This window comes from Bubalus bubalis, chromosome 12, assembly GCF_019923935.1.
Source record: "Bubalus bubalis isolate 160015118507 breed Murrah chromosome 12, NDDB_SH_1, whole genome shotgun sequence".
Taxonomy (NCBI): domain Eukaryota; kingdom Metazoa; phylum Chordata; class Mammalia; order Artiodactyla; family Bovidae; genus Bubalus; species Bubalus bubalis.
The window spans coordinates 20,169,388-20,193,542 of NC_059168.1; the positions used below are offsets into that span (position 1 = coordinate 20,169,388).

Sequence of the window (24,155 nt, forward strand, 5' to 3'; positions counted from 1 at the left end):
AGTTCTTTGAACATACTGAGAATGGGGAAGTATTCACTCACAGCTCAGCAATAACTTAACACATGTTAGCTCATACTGAAGAGAAACCCTATAACAAACGTGGGGAACACTTTGGCCAGAGAGTTACCTTTTCTTCATACCAGAGAACTCACACCAGAGAGAAACCCTTTGTGATCATTATGGAAATGCCTCCAGTAATAATTCTGTCTCTGAAATGATATGAGTGAATTCACACTCCAGAGAAACTATGAACATCATCTATGTGGTAAAGCCTTTAGTTGATGTTCTAACCTTAGCTATCATGAAACAATGTACACCGGAGAGGAACCCTAGAGTGTGGAGGAATCTTCACATTGGTCTCAGCACCAACCTTTATAAACAGCAGAGAGCTCACAGAGGGGAGAAACCCTGCAGCTGTCAGCCAACGCTCAAGCCTTACAGAAAACTCAGTCAAACAGGAAGGGAAGCAGCAAGTCTTTACCAGAAGGAGAAAGCCATTTGAAAACTCCAAGATAGTTCATGTCAGAGAAGCAATTCAGTGAAATAAACATGGGAAACCCATTGCTCATAAAGCAACGTTCCAGAACATGCGAAGATTTTCACTGTATCAGACACTCTCAGTGTTATGAATGAAGTGATCATGCTTTAGTCAGCTTTCAAGTTCTTACACTTCAGAATTCCTCAGGCCTCAAGTCAATGTAGACATGCCTTCATCTGGATTTTATATAAGAAACTTAATACTCGGGAGGGGGAGAACCTATCAAGAACCCTTTATTTTTTTTTTTTTTTTTTTTTTTTTTTTTTTTTTTAATTTTATTTTATTTTTAAACTTTACATAACTGTATTAGATTTGCCAAATATCAAAATGAATCCGCCACAGGTTTACATGTGTTCCCCATCCTGAACCCTCCTCCCTCCTCCCTCCCCATTCCATCCCTCTGGGTCGTCCCAGTGCACCAGCCCCAAGCATCCAGTATCGTGCATCGAACCTGGACTGGCAACTCATTTCATACATGATATTTTACATGTTTCAATGCCATTCTCCCAAATCTTCCCACCCTCTCCCTCTCCCACAGAGTCCATAAGACTGTTCTATACATCAGTGTCTCTTTTGCTGTCTCGTACACAGGGTTATTGTTACCATCTTTCTAAATTCCATATATATGCGTTAGTATACTGTATTGGTGTTTTTCTTTCTGGCTTACTTCACTCTGTATAATAGGCTCCAGTTTCATCCACCTCATTAGAACTGATTCAAATGTATTCTTTTTAATGGCTGAATAATACTCCATTGTGTATATGTACCACAGCTTTCTTATCCATTCATCTGCTGATGGACATCTAGGTTGCTTCCATGTCCTGGCTATTATAAACAGTGCTGCGATGAACATTGGGGTACTCGTGTCTCTTTCCCTTCTGGTTTTTTCAGTGTGTATGCCCAGCAGTGGGATTGCTGGATCATAAGGCATGTCTATTTCCAGTTTTTTAAGGAATCTCCACACTGTTCTCCATAGTGGCTGTACTAGTTTGCATTCCCACCAACAGTGTAAGAGGGTTCCCTTTTCTCCACACCCTCTCCAGCATTTATTACTTGTAGACTTTTGGATTGCAGCCATTCTGACTGGCGTGAAATGGTACCTCATAGAAATCATTCCAAGCATCTTTTCTGACCACAATGCAGTAAGATTAGATCTCAATTACAAGAGAAAAACTATTAAAAATTCCAACATATGGAGGCTGAACAACACGCTGCTGAATAACCAACAAATCACAGAAGAAATCAAAAAAGAAATCAAAATTTGCATAGAAACGAATGAAAATGAAAACACAACAACCCAAAACCTGTGGGACACCGTAAAAGCAATCCTAAGGGGAAAGTTCATAGCAATACAGGCACACCTCAAGAAACAAGAAAAAAGTCAAATAAATAACCTAACTCTACACCTAAAGCAACTAGAAAAGGAAGAAATGAAGAACCCCAGGGTTAGTAGAAGGAAAGAAATCTTAAAAATTAGAGCAGAAATAAATGCAAAAGAAACAAAAGAGACCATAGCAAAAATCAACAAAGCCAAAAGCTGGTTCTTTGAAAGGATAAATAAAATTGACAAACCATTAGCCAGACTCATCAAGAAACAAAGGGAGAAAAATCAAATCAATAAAATTAGAAATGAAAATGGAGAGATCACAACAGACAACACAGAAATACAAAGGATCATAAGAGACTACTATCAACAATTATATGCCAATAAAATGGACAACGAGGAAGAAATGGACAAATTCTTAGAAAAGTACAACTTTCCAAAACTCGATCAGGAAGAAATAGAAAATCTTAACAGACCCATCACAAGCACGGAAATTGAAACTGTAATCAAAAATCTTCCAGCAAACAAAAGCCCAGGTCCAGACGGCTTCACAGCTGAATTCTACCAAAAATTTAGAGAAGAGCTAACACCTATCCTGCTCAAACTCTTCCAGAAAATTGCAGAGGATGGTAAACTTCCAAACTCATTCTATGAGGCCACCATCACCCTAATACCAAAACCTGACAAAGATCCCACAAAAAAAGAAAACTACAGGCCAATATCACTGATGAACATAGAGGCAAAAATCCTTAACAAAATTCTAGCAATCAGAATCCAACAACACATTAAAAAGATCATACACCATGACCAAGTGGGCTTTATCCCAGGGATGCAAGGATTCTTCAATATCCGCAAATCAATCAATGTAATACACCACATTAACAAATTGAAAAATAAAAACCATATGATTATCTCAATAGATGCAGAGAAAGCCTTTGACAAAATTCAACATCCATTTATGATAAAAACTCTCCAGAAAGCAGGAATAGAAGGAACATACCTCAACATAATCAAAGCTATATATGACAAACCCACAGCAAACATTATCCTCAATGGTGAAAAATTGAAAGCATTTCCTCTAAAGTCAGGAACAAGACAAGGGTGCCCACTTTCACCATTACTATTCAACATAGTTTTGGAAGTTTTGGCCACAGCAATCAGAGCAGAAAAAGAAATAAAAGGAATCCAAATTGGAAAAGAAGAAGTAAAGCTCTCACTGTTTGCAGATGACATGATCCTCTACATAGAAAACCCTAAAGACTCCACCAGAAAATTACTAGAACTAATCAATGACTATAGTAAAGTTGCAGGATATAAAATCAACACACAGAAATCCCTTGCATTCCTATACACTAATAATGAGAAAACAGAAAGAGAAATTAAGGAAACAATTCCATTCACCATTGCAATGGAAAGAATAAAATACTTAGGAATATATCTACCTAAAGAAACTAAAGACCTATATACAGGAAACTATAGAACACTGGTGAAAGAAATCAAAGAGGACACTAACAGATGGAGAAATATACCATGTTCATGGATTGGAAGAATCAATGTAGTGAAAATGAGTATACTACCCAAAGCAATCTATAGATTCAATGCAATCCCTATCAAGCTACCAACAGCATTCTTCACAGAGCTAGAACAAATAATTTCACAATTTGTATGGAAAAACAAAAAACCTCGAATAGCCAAAGCGATCTTGAGAAAGAAGAATGGAACGGGAGGAATCAACCTACCTGACTTCAGGCTCTACTACAAAGCCACAGTTATCAAGACAGTATGGTACTGGCACAAAGACAGAAATATAGATCAATGGAACAAAATAGAAAGCCCAGAGATAAATCCACGCACATATGGACACCTTATCTTCGACAAAGGAGGCAAGAATATACAATGGATTAAAGACAATCTCTTTAACAAGTGGTGCTGGGAACTCTGGTCAACCACTTGTAAAAGAATGAAACTAGAACACTTTCTAACACCATACACAAAAATAAACTCAAAATGGATTAAAGATCTAAACGTAAGACCAGAAACTATAAAACTCCTAGAGGAGAACATAGGCAAAACACTCTCTGACATACATCACAGCAGGATCCTCTATGACCCACCTCCCAGAATATTGGAAATAAAAGCAAAAATAAACAAATGGGACCTAATTAACCTTAAAAGCTTCTGCACATCAAAGGAAACTATTAGCAAGGTGAAAAGACAGCCTTCAGAATGGGAGAAGATAATAGCAAATGAAGCAACTGACAAACAACTAATCTCGAGAATATACAAGCAACTCCTACAGCTCAACTCCAGAAAAATAAATGACCCAATCAAAAAATGGGCCAAAGAACTAAATAGACATTTCTCCAAAGAAGACATACAGATGGCTAACAAACACATGAAAAGATGCTCAGCATCACTCATTATCAGAGAAATGCAAATCAAGAACCCTTTAGTACAAAATTCAACATATAATTAGACTTTTGCCAAATAGATTACTGAAAATAATGCCATGTAAAGATGTAAACTATGATGCATTCTTAGAAACGCTGAATACAGATTCTGATGAGACGTAATAAACAATGAGATTAATAAGAGTTGTTGATGAAAAATCTAATACATGGGTATTTGTCTTTAAAAAATCATGAAATGGGGCTTCCCTGGTGGCTCAGTGATCAAGAATCCACCTGCCAGTGCAGGAGACATCGGTTTGATCCCTGGTTGGCAAAAATCTCACATGCCATGGAACAATTAATCCTGTGCTCCACAGTTACTGAGCCTGTGCTCCTGAATCCTGGAGCCTCAACTACTGAAGTCCCTGCTCCCTAGAGCCCAAGCTCTGCAACAAGAGAGGCCACTGCAATGAGAAGACCACGTACCACCACTAGAGAGTAACCCCCGCTCGCTGCAACTAGAGAAAAGCCTGTGCAGCAACGAAGACCCAGCACAGCCAAAAAATAAATAATAAATAAATGTTTAAAAAGTCATGAAACATTATGCTGAGTAATGGAGGTGTTTTCCTTTATTACATCACTGTTAATCGATTGGTCAGTTTCCATTTTTTATACAGCTCTAAACATATTTACAAAGACTTTGCTTAATCAGACAACACCTTTTAATGTGACTGAAAAATGAAACATATAAAAAATGTGTTCTCATTACTCTATTGTTGAAATACATACCTACTTGGCAAGGGTGAATGAAAACATGGACAAATATGCATACTTTATAAGTAATTCAAATATCCCAGGTGATACCAATGTGAGTGGTATACACACCATATTTTATGAAATACTAGAGAACTAACAAAGGCCTGGAACTGATAAATATGATGTGGAAAAGCACCCTATCAAGTGTATTGTTGTTTTTCAGTCACTCATTCGTGTCTGACTCTTTGCAACCCCATGGACTGCAGCACACCAGGCTTCCCTGTCCTTCCTTCACCATCTCCCAGAGTTTGCCCAAACTCATGTCCATTGAGTCAGTGATGCCATCCAACCATCTCATCCTCTGTCATGCCCTTCTCCTCCTGTCCTCAGTCTTTCCCAGCATCAGGGTCTTTTTCAGTGAGTCGGCTCTTCACATCGGGTGGCCAAAGTATTGGAACTTCAGCTTCAGCAAGTACAGAATGGCTGAAATGTTGAATTCTTGAGAGAGAGGAGAGATGGATAGGTAAATGACCCTCAAGGATAAGCAATGTTTAGAGAACAAGATCCCTGTCTCAGAGATGGAGCAGTTTTAGGTCTGACACATCCCAGGGGGGAGGAAGAAAAGATGAAGAGGCACCCTTCTGCAAGGCTGGGATACACAATCCATGGGGACGGTGACATCTCCAACAGTGGTGGTAGAACTCGGAGAGAGTGACCAAGGGGCCAGAGTCATCAAAAATAGAAAGAGAGTGATCAGGAGTTTTTTAACAAATATGAGAAACGGTCGAGGGCAATTACCCTCTACCATTGGCCCTAACCACTCCCTCATTCTCTTCCTGAGCCCCCCTCAAAAATATTCTCTTAGCAAATACCTTGCTGGTTATGCAAATATGACTTCACAACAAGTCTTCTAACAGGAGTTCCAGGGAGCTCTGTCTGGGAAAAGGGGGAGAAGTGAGAGGTTGAGTCAGGGAAGAGAGAGCAGAGCAGAGCAGTATTGGGTTGAGTACCAAAGAGGATTAATGGTCTGAATGGGGTGCATTTTAGGCAGTGACAAGAAAGCGTGACCGGAGGTGGTGGTTTTAGCTGGTGTTTTGTTTTGTTTTTGTTTGTTTGTTTTAGCTGAAAGGCACTGCCAGTGTCCTCTATCCATAAAAAAAAAAAAAGGTAAATTAATTAAAGACTGGGGTGGAAGCCCTGGGAAGAAAGTAAAAAAAAGAAGCGGGGTGTGTGTGTGTGTGGTGTTACCAGTTGGATTGGGTAAGAATTAGAGGAATTCTTTGTGGTGCCTCCAGAGGGCAGATATTGCTAAGCCATGATCTTAATTTTAAACCTTTTATTGTAGTTTGAGTATATTTATTTCTTTAGGCATTTAATGGAAACAGTTCTTTCATCTACATCATTTGTCTGTAAAAAATTGATTCCTAGATTTGAGAAAATGTTACTGAGCTCTGGTAGCCAACTGCCTATTTAATAGGCACTTATTTAGAATCTTCTAGGTGCCAGGCACTGAGCTAGCCCTAGGATTACAAAGTTAACCTTGAATTGTGGCTTTTCTGTAAGTTCTTTTTAATAATGCATCACTTACCTAGATTCATTAGCCATATTTTCTCAGAGTCTTCAAAAATACTGATTTGATAGAAGGTAGACTTAGCAGGCAGGCAGACTTCTAGTTTATCAGTCACTGCAGTAGAATCACTGTATTAAAGCTTATGATTAAAACTATTGAAGAACTTCTAGTTTTTTAAAAAAAATATAGCCAACGACTGCTTCCAAAAACTGTCCAGTTTTTCCTCCTCTGTTTTCTTTAAATATGTTAAACACCTTAAACCTTTCCTGATAGGTGGTTGGTAAGTGTCTGTTAAACACAAAAATTGCATAGGAGCACCCTACCATCTGAATTTATTTCCACTCTTCATAACTTCCACATTTGTTTTAAGGAAATAATAACACACATAGACTCCTATAAAACACATTCAGTTCAGTTCAGTCGCTCAGTCATGTCTTGACTCTTTGCGACCCTATGAATCGCAGCATGCCAGGCCTCCCTGTCCATCACCAACTCCCGGAGTTCACTTAAACTCATGTGCATCGAGTCAGTGATGCCATCCAGCCATCTCATCCTCTGTCGTCCCCATCTCCTCCTGCCCCCAATTCCTCCCAGCATCAGGGTCTTTTCCAGTGAGTCAACTCTTTGCATGAAGTGGCCAAAGTATTGGAGTTTCAGCATCAGCATCAGTCCTTCCAATGAACACCCAGGACTGGGCTCCTTTAGGATGGACTGGTTGGATCTCCAGATTTTAAATCTTAAATTACCTGATAAAAAAATAGGTAGTTTGGATCTTACCATGGAATCTTGTCTGGATCTTACAGAGGAATCTCAGAGTTGTTAAAATTCTGCTGCTAGGACTCAGACCTTTTCCACATGTTATAGTTGAAGAAGAAAACAATGTTATCATTAACACGGTGATGGATCCAGTGTGTCAGCTTATGCAGAAGGGGCTCTGCTTCCTGTATCCACCACCCCAGACCAGCTGGAGAAAGAGCCTGGAAATAGCTTTCCATATCACTTACATTTTCAGAGATCCAAATCATGCCTGGTGCTAAGACACGCACAGTTTCTTTGTGATGGTCTCAAAAAGTACCCCCTCGTTCAACAAGTCTGTTTCAAAGTACCTAGAGTATCAGGGTGAGGTGTGAAAGTTTATTGTGTATTTGTATTTTCTTTATAGGATAAAGATGCTCAGAAAGAGGTGAAAAAAATAAGCACTTCCTTGAAGAGGTAAATAAAAGAACTTGCTCTTCAACAAATCAGATGTGGTCTACTAAAAATTTAAACTAATCAAAGTTGTGTTTTTTTTATTATCCTTTTTTCTTTTTTGATGTAAGGGCAGTGTGCTCAGATCTGAAGGTAAAACCATGTTTCTGCAGGATGCATTCCACTGGTAGCACTACAAAACTAATTATGTTATTTGGAGAAATCTATTTCCTATAATGTCACTACAAAATGATCTTTAAACATGTATGCTTTATATTTTTCCTATAAATAATGAACTATAGTCTTCAGAATATTTCCTTAAATAAAATATTTAAATCAATTCAACAAAATGAACTCTAGTGAGTGTTTTATTGCTGCTTCAATGGAGACTTTATAAAACAAAATAATTTTATTAATGTGGTAGGAAAAGGGGGAAAAGGCAAAGGACATAAACAGGTTGTTGATAAGAGAAAACAAAAGGGGAACTACAACTAGTAATTTTAAAAATGTGAAGAAAATTATAATAGAATAACGTTTTACCATCAAAATAGCAAGGACTTTTTTTCCTTAAAGAAACATTCAGTACTGACAGTGATGCCGCAAGGTGGACCATTCTCATGCGCTGCTGCTGGGAGAGCGTTTTGACCAGAGCCTTAAAAATATAGAAACTCTTTATCTCATAATTTTATTTTATAGAAAAAATCTTAAAGTGAAAAAGTACACTTATGCACAAATGTTCATAATAGCATTATTTTTTACAGTAAAACCCTATGTGTAACAGTAATCAGTCAATCCTAAAAGAAATCAGTCCTGAATATTCACTGAAGGACTGATGCTGAAGCTGAAACTCCAATACTTTGGCCACTTGATGCGAAGAACTGACTCACTGGAAAAGACTCTGATGCTGGGAAGGATTGAAGGCAGGAGGAGAAGGGGATGACAGAGAATGAGATGGTTGGATGGCATCACCGACTTGATGAACATGAGCTTGAGCAAGCTCCGAGGGTTAGTGATGGACAAGGAAGCCTGGTGTGCTGCAGTCCATGGAGTCACAAAGAGTCGGACACAACTGAGCAACTAAACTGAACAGAACAGTAATAAAGCTGCTGCTGCTGCTGCTGCGTCACTTCAGTCGTGTCCGACTCTGTGCGACCCCATAGATGGCAGCCCACCAGGCTCTGCCGTCCCTGGGATTAAATAAAGCAGTTAACCATATTAAAATATAACTACAATAGAATATTTTTGACATTAAAAATAACTTCAAAAATGATGTAGAGAAATGCACAGAGCATCTTAAGTTCAAGTACAAGACGAAATAATATATGCACATGATCTCAACTCTATGAAAATGTGCATAGAAATTCATCTATTGAAAATGTTCATATTTCTGTGGAGTTGTGTTTTATTTCTAATATTCCCCAATTTTTAATAGTTAAAAGGATTTTTCAGTTGAACTTAACTAGCAGTGATCTATAGATTCCCCACTACCCTTTAACCAGCTTTATCCTGGAAATCAGGTCAAAAATTGCTGGTTTGCTATCCCAAATGCATGGACACACATGCACACTTGTTACCTAAATTTCAGGCCTTGTTCTAGTGATACCAGTTCATCAAACTGAGCTAGTTTCTCCCTTTCATCTTTTATAACAGCCCATCAAGATACCTAAATCAGTCCAACTGATTCGTGCCCAAACGCTGACAACTAGTTTAACACTGAAAGTGCCTAGCTGAAGAGACAAGAGTTTTGCAGGTACACTTACGTCCACAAAGCCTACCTCTGGCTATCCCTATACAGCTAGGAGAATGCACAAGTTGAGACAGGTGATTGATTCTAGCAGCAGAAGATAATGTAGAATCAGTCACATTGTAAGCTTTGCTGGAGCAGCTCATTCAAGCAGTGAGCGCGTGCTAAGTTGCTTTAGTTGTGTCCAACTCTGCGACCTTACGGACTGTAGCCTTCCAGGCTCCTCTGTCCATGGGATTTCCCAGGCAAGAATACTGGAGTGGGTTGCCATGCCCTCCTCCAGGGGCTCTTCCTGACCTAGGGATTGAACCCATGTCTCTTATGTCTCCTGCATTGGCAGGTGGGATCTTTACCACTAGCGCCACTTGGGAAGCCAGCAGAAAGTGGTACAGAGACTTCGGCTAAGAATTATGAGAAACTACAAGAACACTCTTTGGTAATGGTGGGACTTGGGATCGTAATTGAAACATAAGGCCTAATCAATCTCACTTGTTTTAGCAAAAGTCCTATTTGGTCCCTGTAGTCCATAATGCCTTCATTGGACAAATTGATGTCTCGATTGAGTGATAAGTTTCTGAATAAGGACTTGACCCAACAGGAGTGTAACTTTTCTGAAAGTTATTTGAATCTTGAATATATTGTGAATTTCTGCCACATTTGACAGATTTCTCAGTAAGATGTTGATAGAGGAAATCTCTCTCCTCATTTTGGAAATACCATATCCTCTTCGAATTAACATCAGAGCCCTGCTGCCTGATCATAGCTAGTCTTCATCAGGTTTATAATCAAAGCATGTATGTGTGAAGCCAGCTAAGGACAATTTCCACATTAAATCCACCCTCCCCCCACTTTTAAAAGCTGAGTGGTATTTTTGGATGGCAGCATTATATGTAGATTATTACACTTAAACTCCAGTGACTTTCATACAAAGTGAACCATTAAGAACTCTTTCCTCTCTGTAGTTGCTCACTCACCACTCATTCTACTGACCTTGGAGTAGACAGAGTAGCTGCAGAGAGTTTTTGAAATGATTTCTCCTGGTAGGTCACTAAGGCCAAGGCCATGGTATACCCTCCACCACGAAGTACATGAACTCCTATACTTTCAAGAGCCTTAATATACAGCTTTGGAAAGGGGGAGTTCCAATCCAGAACATTTGAATGTGTTCAATTTCTGCATATAATAAGGGGCATGTTATAATTTCTCATAAAACATTCATGTAACTCAGTGTTCTGCTAAAATTTTAACAATTGTCATGTCTGGGTAATCTGCCATGTTATCTTTCTTACTAAGTACTGGATATCCTTCATGGTAAATGAAAATCTCTGTTGTGCCTGAAAGTTGTCAAAAAGGTTTTCACTTAATCTTTGCATACTTTTAAATTATAAAAAGCTGTGTTAGGTAGATGGGACCATAGATCTTCTAGACCTGCCTTTTCATTTTACCAGTAAACAGTTTTAGCTCTGATGCATAAGCAACACGGACAGGGTCAGAAAATTAGTGAGTGGCTGAGTCAGGACCAGGTTCCTGGTCCTGGTCTCGGAATCTCATGCCTTCTGCACACTTCTTTGAGCTCAGGGCCTTTTCCATTGAACTGAATGGAGTCCAGTGTGTTTGGTGTTGATGGCGGGGAAGAGGAAAGTGGGAGGGAGGGAAAGAGTTCTGAAAATGGTAACACTTGCATGGTTTCACCTGTTCTGAGCGTTTTCACTGTATTAGTTCATTTCATCCTCAGAGCAGCCCTACTAAAAACAGTTAGTTTTAAAAACAGCCCACTTACAGATAGGGGATCTGAAGCATGGGGTATTATTTTTATTTTTATTGGAGGATAATTGCTTTACAGTGTTGTGTTGGTTTCTGCTATACAACAGCGTGAATCCGCTATACATAGCCTCCCTCCTGGGCCCCTCTCCCACTCTCTAGGTCAGCACAGAGCCCTGAGCTGAGCTCCCTGTGCTGCACAGTTGCTTCCTGTTAGCTATCTACTTTACACATGGTCGTGTATATATATTAATGCTACTCTCTCAGTTCATCCCACCCTCTCCTTACCCCACTGTGTCCACAAGTCTGTGTCTCTATTCCTGCCCTACAGATAGGTTCATCAGTGCCATTTTTCTAGACACCATGCCTGACACAGTACTAGATCTGAACTGGGCAGCCAGCTCCAGAGTCTGAGCAGTGGTCCGAACCACCATAGAATCCTGCCAACAAACGTGGGGATGTGGGAATAAAAGAAGGTAGAAGGAGAACAGAAAAAAAAGGGGGGGGTATTTAAAAAAGGATGTTAGAGAGGGATGGTAAAAGTAAAAAAAAGAAGGAAAAGAAAAGAGCAAGGAAAAATCTTTCCTTGTACTTACTTTTTGGGTATTGATAACCCATCTTCTGGTATCATTATTAAGTACCCAACAACCTATTGGGCATATTGTTGTTTAATTGCTCAGTCCTGTCTGACTCTTTTGCAACCCCATGGACTGTAGCCCGCCAGGCTCTTCTGTCCGTGGGATTTCCCAGGCAAGACTACTGGAGTGGGTTGCCATTTCCCTTCTCCAGGGGATCTTCCCAACCAAAGTATTGAACCCACATCTTCTGCATGGACAGGCTGATTCCTTACCACTGAGCCACCTGGGAAGCCCATTGTGCATCCTGACTTACATTAAAACTGTTTTTTATATTTCCACCTTCTCCCCACAAGATAAGGAAAGAGAAAGAGGGGGGGAATGGTGAAACTTATTTTAAAGGACTCATTCCACTTGCTCTGGGTGTAGGGGAGAGCCTCTTTATGGACTGCATGAACTACTGATTGGGCAGTTAACAAGAATATTTCACAGTTAAAGATAAGGTCACATTGTAGAACCAAATGTGGTTACTATCTTGATGTTCTATGATTTTTTTAGAGCTCCCAAACCTATATTTTGCTCGACACAACTAAAGTCAAATCGTGTTTTAAAAATAGCTTTGTTGAAGTATAATTGATATACAAAAAATGCACCAACTGTGTAATTTGATATGTTTTGAGATATATGTATATACAACTATGAAACCATCACTGCAAGATAATGCAACCCTTCTCTCCTGACTCTCCCTAACCACCACCCCCCCGATCCCCAACCACATATCTGTTTTCTGTCACTAGCAATTGCATTTTCTAGGCTTTTATATAACTGGATTGTATATTATGTACTCTCATTTTTGTCTGGTTTCTTTTACTCAGCATAATTATTTTGAGATTCATTGATATCATTCAGTTCAGTTCAGATGCTCGGTCATGTCCGACTCTTTGCAACCCCATGGACTGCAGCATACCAGGCCATCACCTGTCCATCACCAGCACATCCCTGTCCATCACAAACTCCCAGAGTTTACCCAAACTCATGTCAATTGAGTCGGTGATGCCATCCAACCATCTCATCCTCTGTTATCCCCTTCTCCTCCTGCCCTTAATCTTTCCCAGCATCAGGGTCTTTTCAAATGAATCAGCTCTTCACATCATGTGGCCAAAGTATTGGAGTTTCAGCCTCAGCATCAGTCCTTCCAATGAACACTTAGGACTGATCTCCTTTAGGATGGACTAGTTGGATCTCCTTTCAGTCCAAGGAGCTCAAGAGTCTTCTCCAACACCACAGTTCAAAAGCATCAATTCTTCAGTGCTCAGCTTTCTTTATTGTCCAACTCTCACATCTATACATGACTACTGGAAAAACCATAGCCTTGACTAGATGTTGAAGCTGAAACTCCAATACTTTGGCCACCTGATGCGGAGAGCTGACTCATTTGAAAAGATCCTGATGCTGAAAAAGATTGAGGGCAGGAGGAGAAGGGGATGACAGAGGAAGAGATGGTTGGATGGCATCACCAACACAATGGACATGGGTTTGAGTGGACTCTGGGAGTTGGTGATGGACAGGGAGGTCTGGCGTGCTGCAGTTCATGGGGTCACAGTCAGACACGATTGAGCAACTGAACTGAACTGAACTGACTAGATGGACTTTTGTTAGCAAAGTAATGTCTCTTTTTAATATGCTGTCTTTAATATGCTGTCTAGGTGTGTGTGGAGAAGGCAATGGCACCCCACTCCAGTACTCTTGCCTGGAAAATCCCATGGACGGAGGAGCCTGGTAGGCTGCAGTCCATGGGGTCGCTACGAGTCAGACAGGACTGAGCGACTTCACTTTCACTTTTCACTTTCATGCATTGGAGAAGGCAATGGCAACCCACTCCAGTGTTCTTGCCTGGAGAATCCCAGGGACGGGAGCCTAGTGAGCTGCCGTATATGGGGTCGCACAGAGTCGGACACGACTGAAGCAACTTAGCAGCAGCAGCTAGATGTGTGTAACAATAGTTTATTCCTTTTTATTCCTGACTGGTATTTTGTTACATATGCCACAGTATTGTTGTTTTTCTTCATTCACCTGTTAATGAACATTTGGGCAGTTGCCAGTATTTGATTATTAGAAATACATCTATGAATCTTCATATAAATTATTAAAATGGACATATGCTTTTGTTTCTCTTGGATAAATATTTAGGCAGAGAGTGGCTGAATTTATATAGTAGATTTATATCTAGCATTTTTAAAAACTGTCAAACTGTTTTCCAAAGTATCATTTTACAGTCTCACCAGCAGTGTATGAGAGATCCACTTTTTCTAGCTTCTTGACACTTGGTATGGTCAGTCTTTTTTTTTTTTTTTTACTGAAGTATAGTTGACTTACAATATTATGTTAGTTTCAGGTATTCAACAGTAATTCAGTTACATATTTTCCATTATAGATTATTACAGGATATTGAATACAGTTCCTGTGTTGCACAATAAAGTCAGTCTTTTGCATTTTAGCTGCTACTTTGGGTACATTGTAACCTCTACTTGGGATTTTAATTTCCATTTCCCTAATGACAAATTAACTGAGCTTTTTTTCATGTGCTTTTTTGCCATTCGTATATCTCCTTTGGTGAAGTGTCTTTCAATTTTTTTGCCCATTATTTTAACTGAGTTGCTGGTTTTCTTTTTTGTTGAATTTTGAGAGTTCTTTAGGTATTCTGGATAGAAGTCTTTTATTAGATACAGATTTTGCCAATGTTTTCTCTCCCTGTGGCTTGTCTTCCCTAATAGTGTCTTTCACAAAACAAATGTGTTTCATTTTGATAAGACAATTTATATGTTCTTGGTGCTGTATCTAAATATTTTGCCTAATCCAAGGTCATAAAGATTTTCTCCTATATTTTCTTCTAAAAGTTTTTTAATATTTGATTTTACATTTAAATCTGTGACCTGTTCTAGGTTAATTTTTGTATATGATCTGAGTTATGGATTGAAGTTCATTTGTTGTGTGAATGGATTTGGAATTGTTCCATCACCATCTGCTAAGAAGGTTATTGTTTCTCCACTGAATTGCTTTTGCTCCTTCGTCAAAAGTCAGTTTTTCGTATATATGTGGGTCTATTTATGTACTTTCCAGTTTGTTCCACTGATCTATTATCAGTAATAATGCCAATAGCACCCTTGGTTAGTTACTTTAGTTTTCTTTTGTCTTGAAATCAGATATTCCTCCAAGCTTGTTCCTTTGCTAACTCTTTTTGACTACTCTAAGTTCTTTACATTTACATATGAATTTTCTAATTCTTTTTTTTTTTTAGTTTCCACAAAAAAAATCTACCTGGGATTTTGATTGACATTGTGTCGATTAATTTGTCTCCTCAACTCAAGGAGATGCACCCACAATGCACCATTGCCTGGAAACTCTCCACACAGTGACCTGGGGCAATTGTAGGGCTTAACTTTGTTTATTACCTGTGTCTCGGGAACCACTGTCCTTTTTTTCCTGTTGACCAATATCTTGAAAACAACTGATTCATATCCATTGTCCATGTTTTGGATTTTGAAAGACAGAAATTGTTAATTTGGCAAGTTGTAACTGTGACGCTTTCCAGACTCTAACATATTGACTTTATTTTTTTAAAGAAGTTTCTAAAACATTCAAATATGTCTATTCTATAAAATAAAGCAAATTGAGCAATTGCACTATGAAATTAATTAATTGGACTTTGGTTAGAACTCTGAGAGTTTTTTGTTTTTATATAACATTGTTACATTTTGGTCATAAAGTTTGCATATGAAGAATTAAATTGTATCTTTCCTCCTTCTTAAATACTTTATATTTACATTTCCTAATTTAAATTGGTAAACATGATTGGGAAAATAGTCTGCTGAAACTGCAGGTAGAAACGGCATCAGAAATTATTAATAGCACATAAATCTGCCTCTGGCAGAGCCCTCATTGGACAACCAGCGCCCTCCAATCTGGCAGACCGTGGTGTAGTGTGGAAATCATCTGGTGCCTAACACAGTCTGTTCTCATTTTTAAAAGGTACCAGTCATGAAGATAGTGATTTTCCAGCCAACCTACCATTTAGTTGTTTATTTTGTCTCTTTGAAATGCATTTATTTCCTTAACGTTTTTCAGCCCTAGGAGCTCAAGTTACCCAATAATCGTAATTAATCACATGTATATTGAGCTAATATGGAATTATCCAAGGGCTGATCCAAGTTTGTGTGCCTCAAGTTTACACAATGTGGAGTCTACCTCTAACGCTACCTGGGAAGCCCAAGAAAAACAATAGAAAAATACAAAATTAGGTATGAAAGTAAGTTTATTTAGAATGAAAGAGACATCACAACAAATATGAAGTTTTAAAAGCTGATAAATGCCACAAATATAAAAAAATTGAGAAAAATAACATGTCATTATTATTTATTAACTCTGAGGGACATCTCTGGGATATTGTTTCCTGTACTTTGTCACATACTCTGTTCTTTTTGTCATAAGATGTTAATTTTTAATGTCATTGTATATAAAAAGGATATAGGATAGTTACACTGGTCTCTCGCCTAGCATGAGTGATTGACATGTATTAATATTTTTCATTTCGGATGGTTTAGAAATGCCCCTCTCAGCCTCCTTTCTTATCACAAATGGCACACGATGACTTCCTCCGCGGCACAGCTTCCCCAGGGTGAGTGAGCCTTGGGAGGACTCCCACCCCTGGAGCACTGTGAGCTGGCCTGGGGGGCCCTGTGGCAGTGGTTGGTCCCTCTCTGCCCAGCCTCTGTGCCTCCAGTTCCCAGTCCCATCACACCCCAGCCATGAGGGGGCCCCAGGAAGCCTTGAAACCCAGATCATGGTGGGCCTAAGCAGAAGACCAAGCAGCGCCTTGTCCACATCCTTCTTCTTGGAGTCCAAGTCAGGGTCTAAAGCTCAGTGCAGTCCCAGGAGCGAGCTGTCACTGGGGCCACTGATGTGCAGGCTGGAAGTCGCCCATTGGCCCTCCCGCCCACCACATCCATCTCAGTGTTCTCATGCCTAATATTTCAATGAAAGCTTTTTACTTGCTGAGATGGGTTGAGAAAGTGCTCCCAAAAGAGAAAAAATTTCTGCCTTCAGATATGAAGTGACAGAGAGAGAGCAGAGAAAGAGAGAAGAAGCCAGCAAAGAGAGGAGGCAGGTCAAGGACCAGACAAGAGGCAGCAAGCCTGAGGCAGCGCCAAGACCAGCCTTTCTACTGCAAATTTAAAGTGCTCTTACTTTCCTAAAGACAATACAGAATTTTTTTTAATTTTAGTGGTTGTTTTTTTTTTTTTTTTTTTGGTTGCCATAACCTTCATTCAATGAAATACGGACCCCATACTAGGATTAGGCATTGTGGCATTTCTATGACCCAATTATTTTTTTTTAATTTTATTTCTAGACTTTAGTTTCTGATCTATTGTTTAGCAATAAAGTAACTCCTGCAGTACCCCAGTGTGAAGCTTCAAATGATTTAGAGGACCATCCCTGACAGCATGGCAGGAATACCTGTTGTTTTGGAGACTCTTTGGCCCCTGGACTCATTGCTAATGGATTGGAAAAATAAAAAGATGACCTATTATTTTTATTGCTTGAGAGACCTGGTCTTACAACATATATGTATAGTGATAGCACACGTATCATGTTTATAACATTTTAAAAGTTTTCTTTTAAATGCAAAACAAGCCATGCTTTAGAGTCATATTAAACTTTTAATTTTTATAAGTGTTCTCATGTCTAATATTTCAATGAAAGCTTTTTACTTGCTGAGATGGGTTGAGAAAATGCTGCCATCCTCCTCTGACCATGGAAGAAACTGGAACAAAGGTTAGATTTGCTGGAGGTCACATACCGAGTTCAAGAGTGAGCAGTGGCCAGACCCCTGTGTCCTGACTCTGAGCCTGGGCCTGTGCAGTGATGAAAGACATCATAATTGGAGCCATACAATCCATCTTAAACCACGTAAGATTTAACACCCTTCAGGAACTAACTCTATTTCCTTTTGTTTTCATTTACCAACCAAGTGATTAAAGCAGCTAAAAAGATAGATGTCTACAAAGATAAGACTTCTTAAAATTTGTATAATTGCTAACTTGCCAGAAATGTACACGAATTTCCCACAGTGAAGGAGATGGTTCACTGGATGGGAAAACAGTTATTTAAGATGGGCTTTGGATAGGGAGTTTAGGGTATGTCTAAGATAAATTCATGGCAGTGGCCAGGAAAGATGCCTTCTTCTCCTTAGGGTATAATTTACTTACATCTGGTTGTGGTCATTTCTCCAAAAGATGATGCTCATAGTCATAATTTGTTTCCCTTTTAATTTTGATGTCAATATGTGATTTTTCACTGTTCCATAACTATAATTTACATTTCATAGCTTACTTAGTGGAGATTATGACCTATCTCACAGTTGCAAACCCGCCCTAAACATGGACTGCTTTATTTGGCTCACTGAGTTGACCAAGAAATCTCAATGTGAAGGGTAAGTTTATTTGGATTTTTCCCAAACTCAGCTAGATACCACTAACACTGGGTTCCTTTATAAAGAGACCAGCTCGCTGGGATGTGGAAAAGACAGCGGCACATCCCCTCCTGACCTTCCTCCTCCTCCTCGGGCTAGGTGAGCTCTCAGAGCAGGGACCCTCTTGGGGATGTACAGGCCCTGGGAGAGAATGCTCTGCTGAACGTAATTAGCTAGACCCCAACCTGAAGTTTCTAGATCAAGGGAAGAGCCAGTGGATGGAGTCAGGTCTCAGAAGAAGCATCTACCCAAGCACACAGTGACCTACCGCTGCCAGCCCCTGACTCCGTCGCAGTCCTTTATTGAGGTATAAGTTACATACAACCAGATGCAATCATTTCCAGTTGCGCTGCCAGTCTCTGACTCCGCCACGGTCCTTTATTGAGGTATAAGTTACAGACAACCAGATGCAATCATTTCCAGTTGCACAGTTTGCTGCGTTTAGACAAATGTTTATGCCAGTGTCCTTCCTACCACAAGCAAGGTATAAAATATGTGCATCGCTTCGGAAAGTTCCCTTGTGTCCCATCCCACTCAATCTCACCTGCCCCAGAACTAGGGAACCTCAAATCTGCTTCCTGTCACTATAGGTTACTTATTCTTAACAATGAATGAATAAATGAGCTCATTCTTCCATCGAGCACATTTTTGAGATTCATCTATAATATTTTTATTGGGTGGGTATATCAATAGTTCATTCCATTTTGTTGCTGTAATATTGCATAGCTTGAATATGCAGCAAATTGTTTATCAATTCACCTGTCTGAAAGTGAAAGTCGCTCTGTTGTGTCCAACTCTTTGTGACCCCATGGACTATACAGTCCATGGAATTCTCCAGGCCTGAATACTGGAATGGGTTGCCTTCCCCTTCTCCAGGGGATCTTCCCAACCCGTGGATGGAACCCAGGTCTCCTGCTTTGCAAGCAGATTCTTTACCAGCTGAGACACAGGGGAAACCCAAGAGTACTGGAGTGGGTAGCCTGTCTGGGGTTGTTTGTAATTTGGGGTTATTATGAATGAACCTGATCTGAATATTCATGTAGAAGTCCTTCTAAGGATGTGTTTTTATTTGGAAAGTGAAGTTGCTCAGTCGTGTCCGACTCTTTGCGACCCCATGGACTGTAGCCTACCAGGCTCCTCTGTGCATGGGATTCTCCGGGCAAGAGTATTGGAGTGGGTTGCCATTTCCTTCTCCAGGGGATCTTCCCAACCCAGGATTGAACCTGGGCCTCCCACATTGTAGGCAGACGTTTTACAGTCTGAGCCACCAGAGAAGTTTTACTGGAGGGTGGGGGTAAAAACCTAGAATAGGAATCACTGTGTCACTGGTTAGTGTCTGTTAGCTTTAAAGGAAACTGCCGTGCTGTTTTTCAGACACTTGCACCATTCTGCATTTCCATTGAAATGTCTGAAAGTTCCAGTTATCTACATCCTCACCAATACTTGGCATTTTAGCCATTCTAATGGATGTGTGGCAACATCTCATTGTGGTTTTAATTATGACTAGTGATTTGAGCAGCAATTCTGTGCTCATTGGGTATCTCCTTCTGTGACTCAATCACTCTGACTAGCTCCATGACACTAAATTCAATAATACCATAGCCAAAAGCATCCTTGTAAGTTGCTGGCAGGTTGTTAGTTTTTCTTTCCTGCCTTAATGCTGGCAATACATAATAAATCTGACAGAAGCTGTGATTTCCCTCTTGTCCCAGGGTGAGACCATCCAAGCAGACTTTCAGAAATCTCCTGCATTTAACGTTGAGCAGGTAGATTGAGCCTATGGCATTGAAACATTGCTGAGAAAAGGGAAATGTAAACCATGTGTCCATTCCTCTTCCTCCATTGCTTTTTTCTGCTTATAGGAACTACTGTTGATACAAGCTCATGACTACTCCTGATTTCTGTGACCTCTCACAATACAGTCTATGCCGCTTATAGTGTTATTCAATTTTAAATTTTTTTGAATTATTACCTACTCCATATGCACATGTATTCATTCCCTAAATAAATTAATATATACCTCATCTTACTTTTGTGTTTTCTTGCCACCTCTTCTTAGTATCTTCTGCTTCTGTTAGGTCCATACCGTTTCTGTCCATAATTGAGCCCATCTTTGCATGAAATGTTCCCTTGGTATCTCTAATTTTCTTGAAGAGATCTCTAGTCTTTCCCATTCTATTATTTTCTCTATTTCTTTGCATTGATCACTGAGAAAGGCTTTCTTATCTCTCCTTGCTATTCTTTCAAACTCTGCATTCAAATGGATATATCTTTCCTTTACTTCTTTGCCTTTAGCTTCTCTTCTTTTCTCAGCTATTTGTAAGGCCTCCTCAGACAACCATTTTGCCTTTTTGCATTTATTTTTCTTGGTGATGGTCTTGATCACTGCCTCTTGTACAACGTCATGAACCTCCATCCATAGTTCTTCAGGCACTCTCTCTATCAGATCTAATTTGTTGAATCTGTCACTTCCACTTTGTATAATCATAAGGGATTTGATTTAGTCATACCTGAATGGTCTAGTGGTTTTCCCTACTTTCTTAAATTTAAGTCTGAATTTGGCAATAAGGAGTTTGGCCAGACATCCTGGAATGTGAAGTCAAGTGGGCCTTAGGGCATCACTACAAACAAAGCTAGTGGAGGTAATGGAATTCCTGTTGAGCTATTTCAAATCCTAAAAGATGATGCTATGAAAGTGCTGCACTCAATATGCCAGCACATTTGGAAAACTCAGCAGTGGCCACAGGACTGGAAAAGGTCAGTTTTCATTCCAATCCCAAAGAAAGGCAATGCCAAAGAAGGCTCAAACTGGCACACAGTTGCACTCATCTCACACGCTAGTAAAGTAATGCTCAAAATTCTCCAAGCCAGGCTTCAGCAATACGTGAACTGTGAACTTCCAGATGTTCAAGCTGGATTTAGAAAAGGCAGGAGAACCAGAGATCAAATTTCCAACATCTGTGGGGTCATTAAAAAAGCAAGAGAGTTCCAGAAAAACATCTATTTCTGCTTTATTGACTATGCCAAAGCCTTTGACTGTGTGGATCACAACAAAGTGTGGAAAATTCTTCAAGAGATGGGAACACCAGACCACCTGACTTGCCTCCTCCGAAATCTGTATGCAGGTCAAGAAGCAACAGTTAGAACTGAACATGGAACAACAGACTGGTTCCAAATTGGGAAAGGAGTATGTCAAGGCTGTATAGTGTCATCCTGCTTATTTAACTTATATGCAGAGTACATCATGCAAAATGCCAGGCTGGATGAAGCACAAGCTGGAATCAAGATTGCTGGGAGAAATATCAATATCCCTCAGATATGCAGATGACATCATCCATATGGCAGAAAGTAAAGAAGAACTAAAGAGGCTCTTGATGAAAGTGAAGAAGTTGGTTTAAAACTCAGCATTCAAAAAACTAAGATCATGGCATCCGGTCCCATCACTTCATAGCAAACAGATGGGGAAACAATGGAAACGGTGAGAAACTTTATTTTCTTGGGCTCCAAAATCACTACAGATGGTGACTGCAGCCATGAAAGTAAAAGATGCTTGCTCCTTGGAAGAAAAGCTATGATCCACCTAGACAGCATACTAAAAAGCAGAGACATTACTTTGCCAACAAAGGTCTGTATAGTCAAAGCTATAGTTTTTCCAGTAGTCATGTACGGATGTGAAAGTTGGACTATAAAAAACGCTAAGCACTGAAGAATTGATGCTTTTGAACTTTGGTATTGGGGAAGACTCTTGAGAGTCCCTTGGACTGCAAGGAGATCCAACTGGTCAATCCTAAAGGAAATCAGTCCTGAATATTCATTGGAAGGACTAATGTTGAAGCTGAAACTCCAATACTTTGGCCACCTAATACGAAGAACTGACTCCTTGGAGAAGACCCTGATGCTGGGAAAGATTGAAAGCAGAAGGAGAATGGGACAATGGAGGATGAGATGGTTGGATGGCATCACTGACTGAATGGACGTAAGTTTAAGCAAACTCTGGGAGTTGGTTATGGACAAGGAAGCTTGGCATGCTGCAGTCCATGGGGTCGCAAAGATTCAGACACAACTGAACGAATGAACTGAACTGAACATCTTATCTTGCTTCTGTGTTTCTATGGTAGTGGTTTAGTCGGTAAGTCGTGTCCAACTCTTGCAACCCCATGGACTGTAGCCTGCCAGGCTCCTCTGTCTATGGGATTCTCCAGGCAAGAATACTGGAGTGGGTTGCCATTTCCTTCTCCCGGGAATCTTCCCAACCCACGAATCAAGCCCAGGTCTCCTGCATTGCAGGCAGATTCTTTACCGACTGAGCTACAAGGGAAGCCCTTGTGTTTCCATGGTGCTCAATAAATACTTTCAAAAGTAAACTAGATTTTCATGGGACTTCCCTGGTGGCTTAGATGGTAAAGAATCTACCTACAGTGCGAGAGACTCAGGTTCAATCCCTGGGTCAGGAAGATCCCCTAGAGATTTTCGTTAGAGAGAGTGAGACAGAGAGACAGAGATTGAACTTACTCTAGATTTCATGTGAACCCAAGCTTTTTATCTCCAGCACTTTACGAGATTCCTCCCCACCCACTCCCTTCTCTTGTTGACAGTGTAAAACAAACCAGTTAGCCTGGAAATTATCTTTATGAAATAAATCAGCATATTGTTTTGAGTTTTTGCCCCACATGTATTAATTCAAAAAGAACATATGTCTTGGTTCAGTAACAATTTGCAGAAAGCCAGACATCCCATAAAAAAGAATTTGTTTGTTGAGATGTTTATCCCTCCAGCTATCTTTTTCCTTTTAATGACCACAGAGAATACTAGTGTTTCTTTACTTTTCAGAATCATCTGCTCAGGAAGACTTCTGGCAGTGGCTCGACAGGAAGTCCTGCTGTGCTAAAGCTGCGGGTCGTTATGAGACCTGATTCCTTCCCACTCTTCAGTCTGCACGTAGGTGTATCAGCTCCCACCCAGACACTGCCAGAAAGAGCATCTTTCAGTTGGAACATTACTTGTGTCACACGTGAGCCAGAGAGGCCGGGCCTAGACACACAGCTCCCCCTCTAAACTGGCCTTTGTCATTCTGTGGCGCCTACACGATGGGGAGCTGTGGGTCCCGGGGGCCCAGTGTACTTCTGCTTCACTACCGCCATCTGACATTTTGTTGTCGTTGTTTAGTCACGAAGTCATGTCTGACTTTTTGTGACCCCATGGACTGCAGCACCCCAGGCTCCTCTGCTCCTGGAGTTTGCTCAAATTCATGTCCATTGAGTCTGTGATGCCGTTTAACCGTCTCGTCCTCTGTTACCCCCTTCTCCTCCTGCCCTCAATCTTTCCCAACATCAGGGTCTTTTCCAATGAGCTGGCTCTTCGCATCATGTGGCCAAAGTACTGGAGTTTCTGCTTCAGCATCAGTCCTTCCAATGAATATTCAGGACTGATTTCTTTTAGGATTGACTGGATTGATCTCCTTGCTGTCCAGGGGACTCTCAAAAGTCTTCTCCAGCACTACAGTTCAAAAACCTCAATTCTTTGGCCCTCAGCCTTCTTTATGGTCCAACTTTCAACAACCATATGTGGCCACTGGAAAAACCATAGCTTTGACTATACGGACCTTTGCCAGCAGAGTGATGTCTCTGCTTTTTTTTTTTGTCTCTGCTTTTTAATACACAGTCTAGGTTTGTCAGCTTTCCTTCCAAGGAGCAAGTGTCTTTCAATTTCATGGCTGCAGTCATGGTCTGCAGTGATTTCAAAGCCCAAGAAAATCAAATCTGTCACTGTTTCCACTTTTT

At 40.2% G+C, this 24,155-nt stretch overlaps 1 protein-coding gene across 6 annotated transcripts in view; it reads left to right on the top strand.

The window, feature by feature from the left end:
- Nucleotides 1-23,563, top strand: part of RMDN2 (regulator of microtubule dynamics 2) — an 85,299-nt gene extending 61,736 nt beyond the window's left edge. For 3 of the 6 annotated variants that reach the window (XM_044925833.2, XM_044925836.2, XM_044925837.2), the window contains one exon: nt 7,741-8,116. In XM_044925833.2, coding sequence (XP_044781768.1) covers nt 7,741-7,794 — 54 coding nt within the window. In that variant the 3' untranslated portion in view covers nt 7,795-8,116. Of the gene's footprint in view, nt 1-4,629; nt 4,669-7,740; nt 8,117-23,205 lie in introns of those variants that run through there. The other 3 variants (XM_044925832.2, XM_025260880.3, XM_044925834.1) reach the window with 3 other exon arrangements.
- The last annotated feature ends 592 nt before the right edge of the window (nt 23,564-24,155 follow it).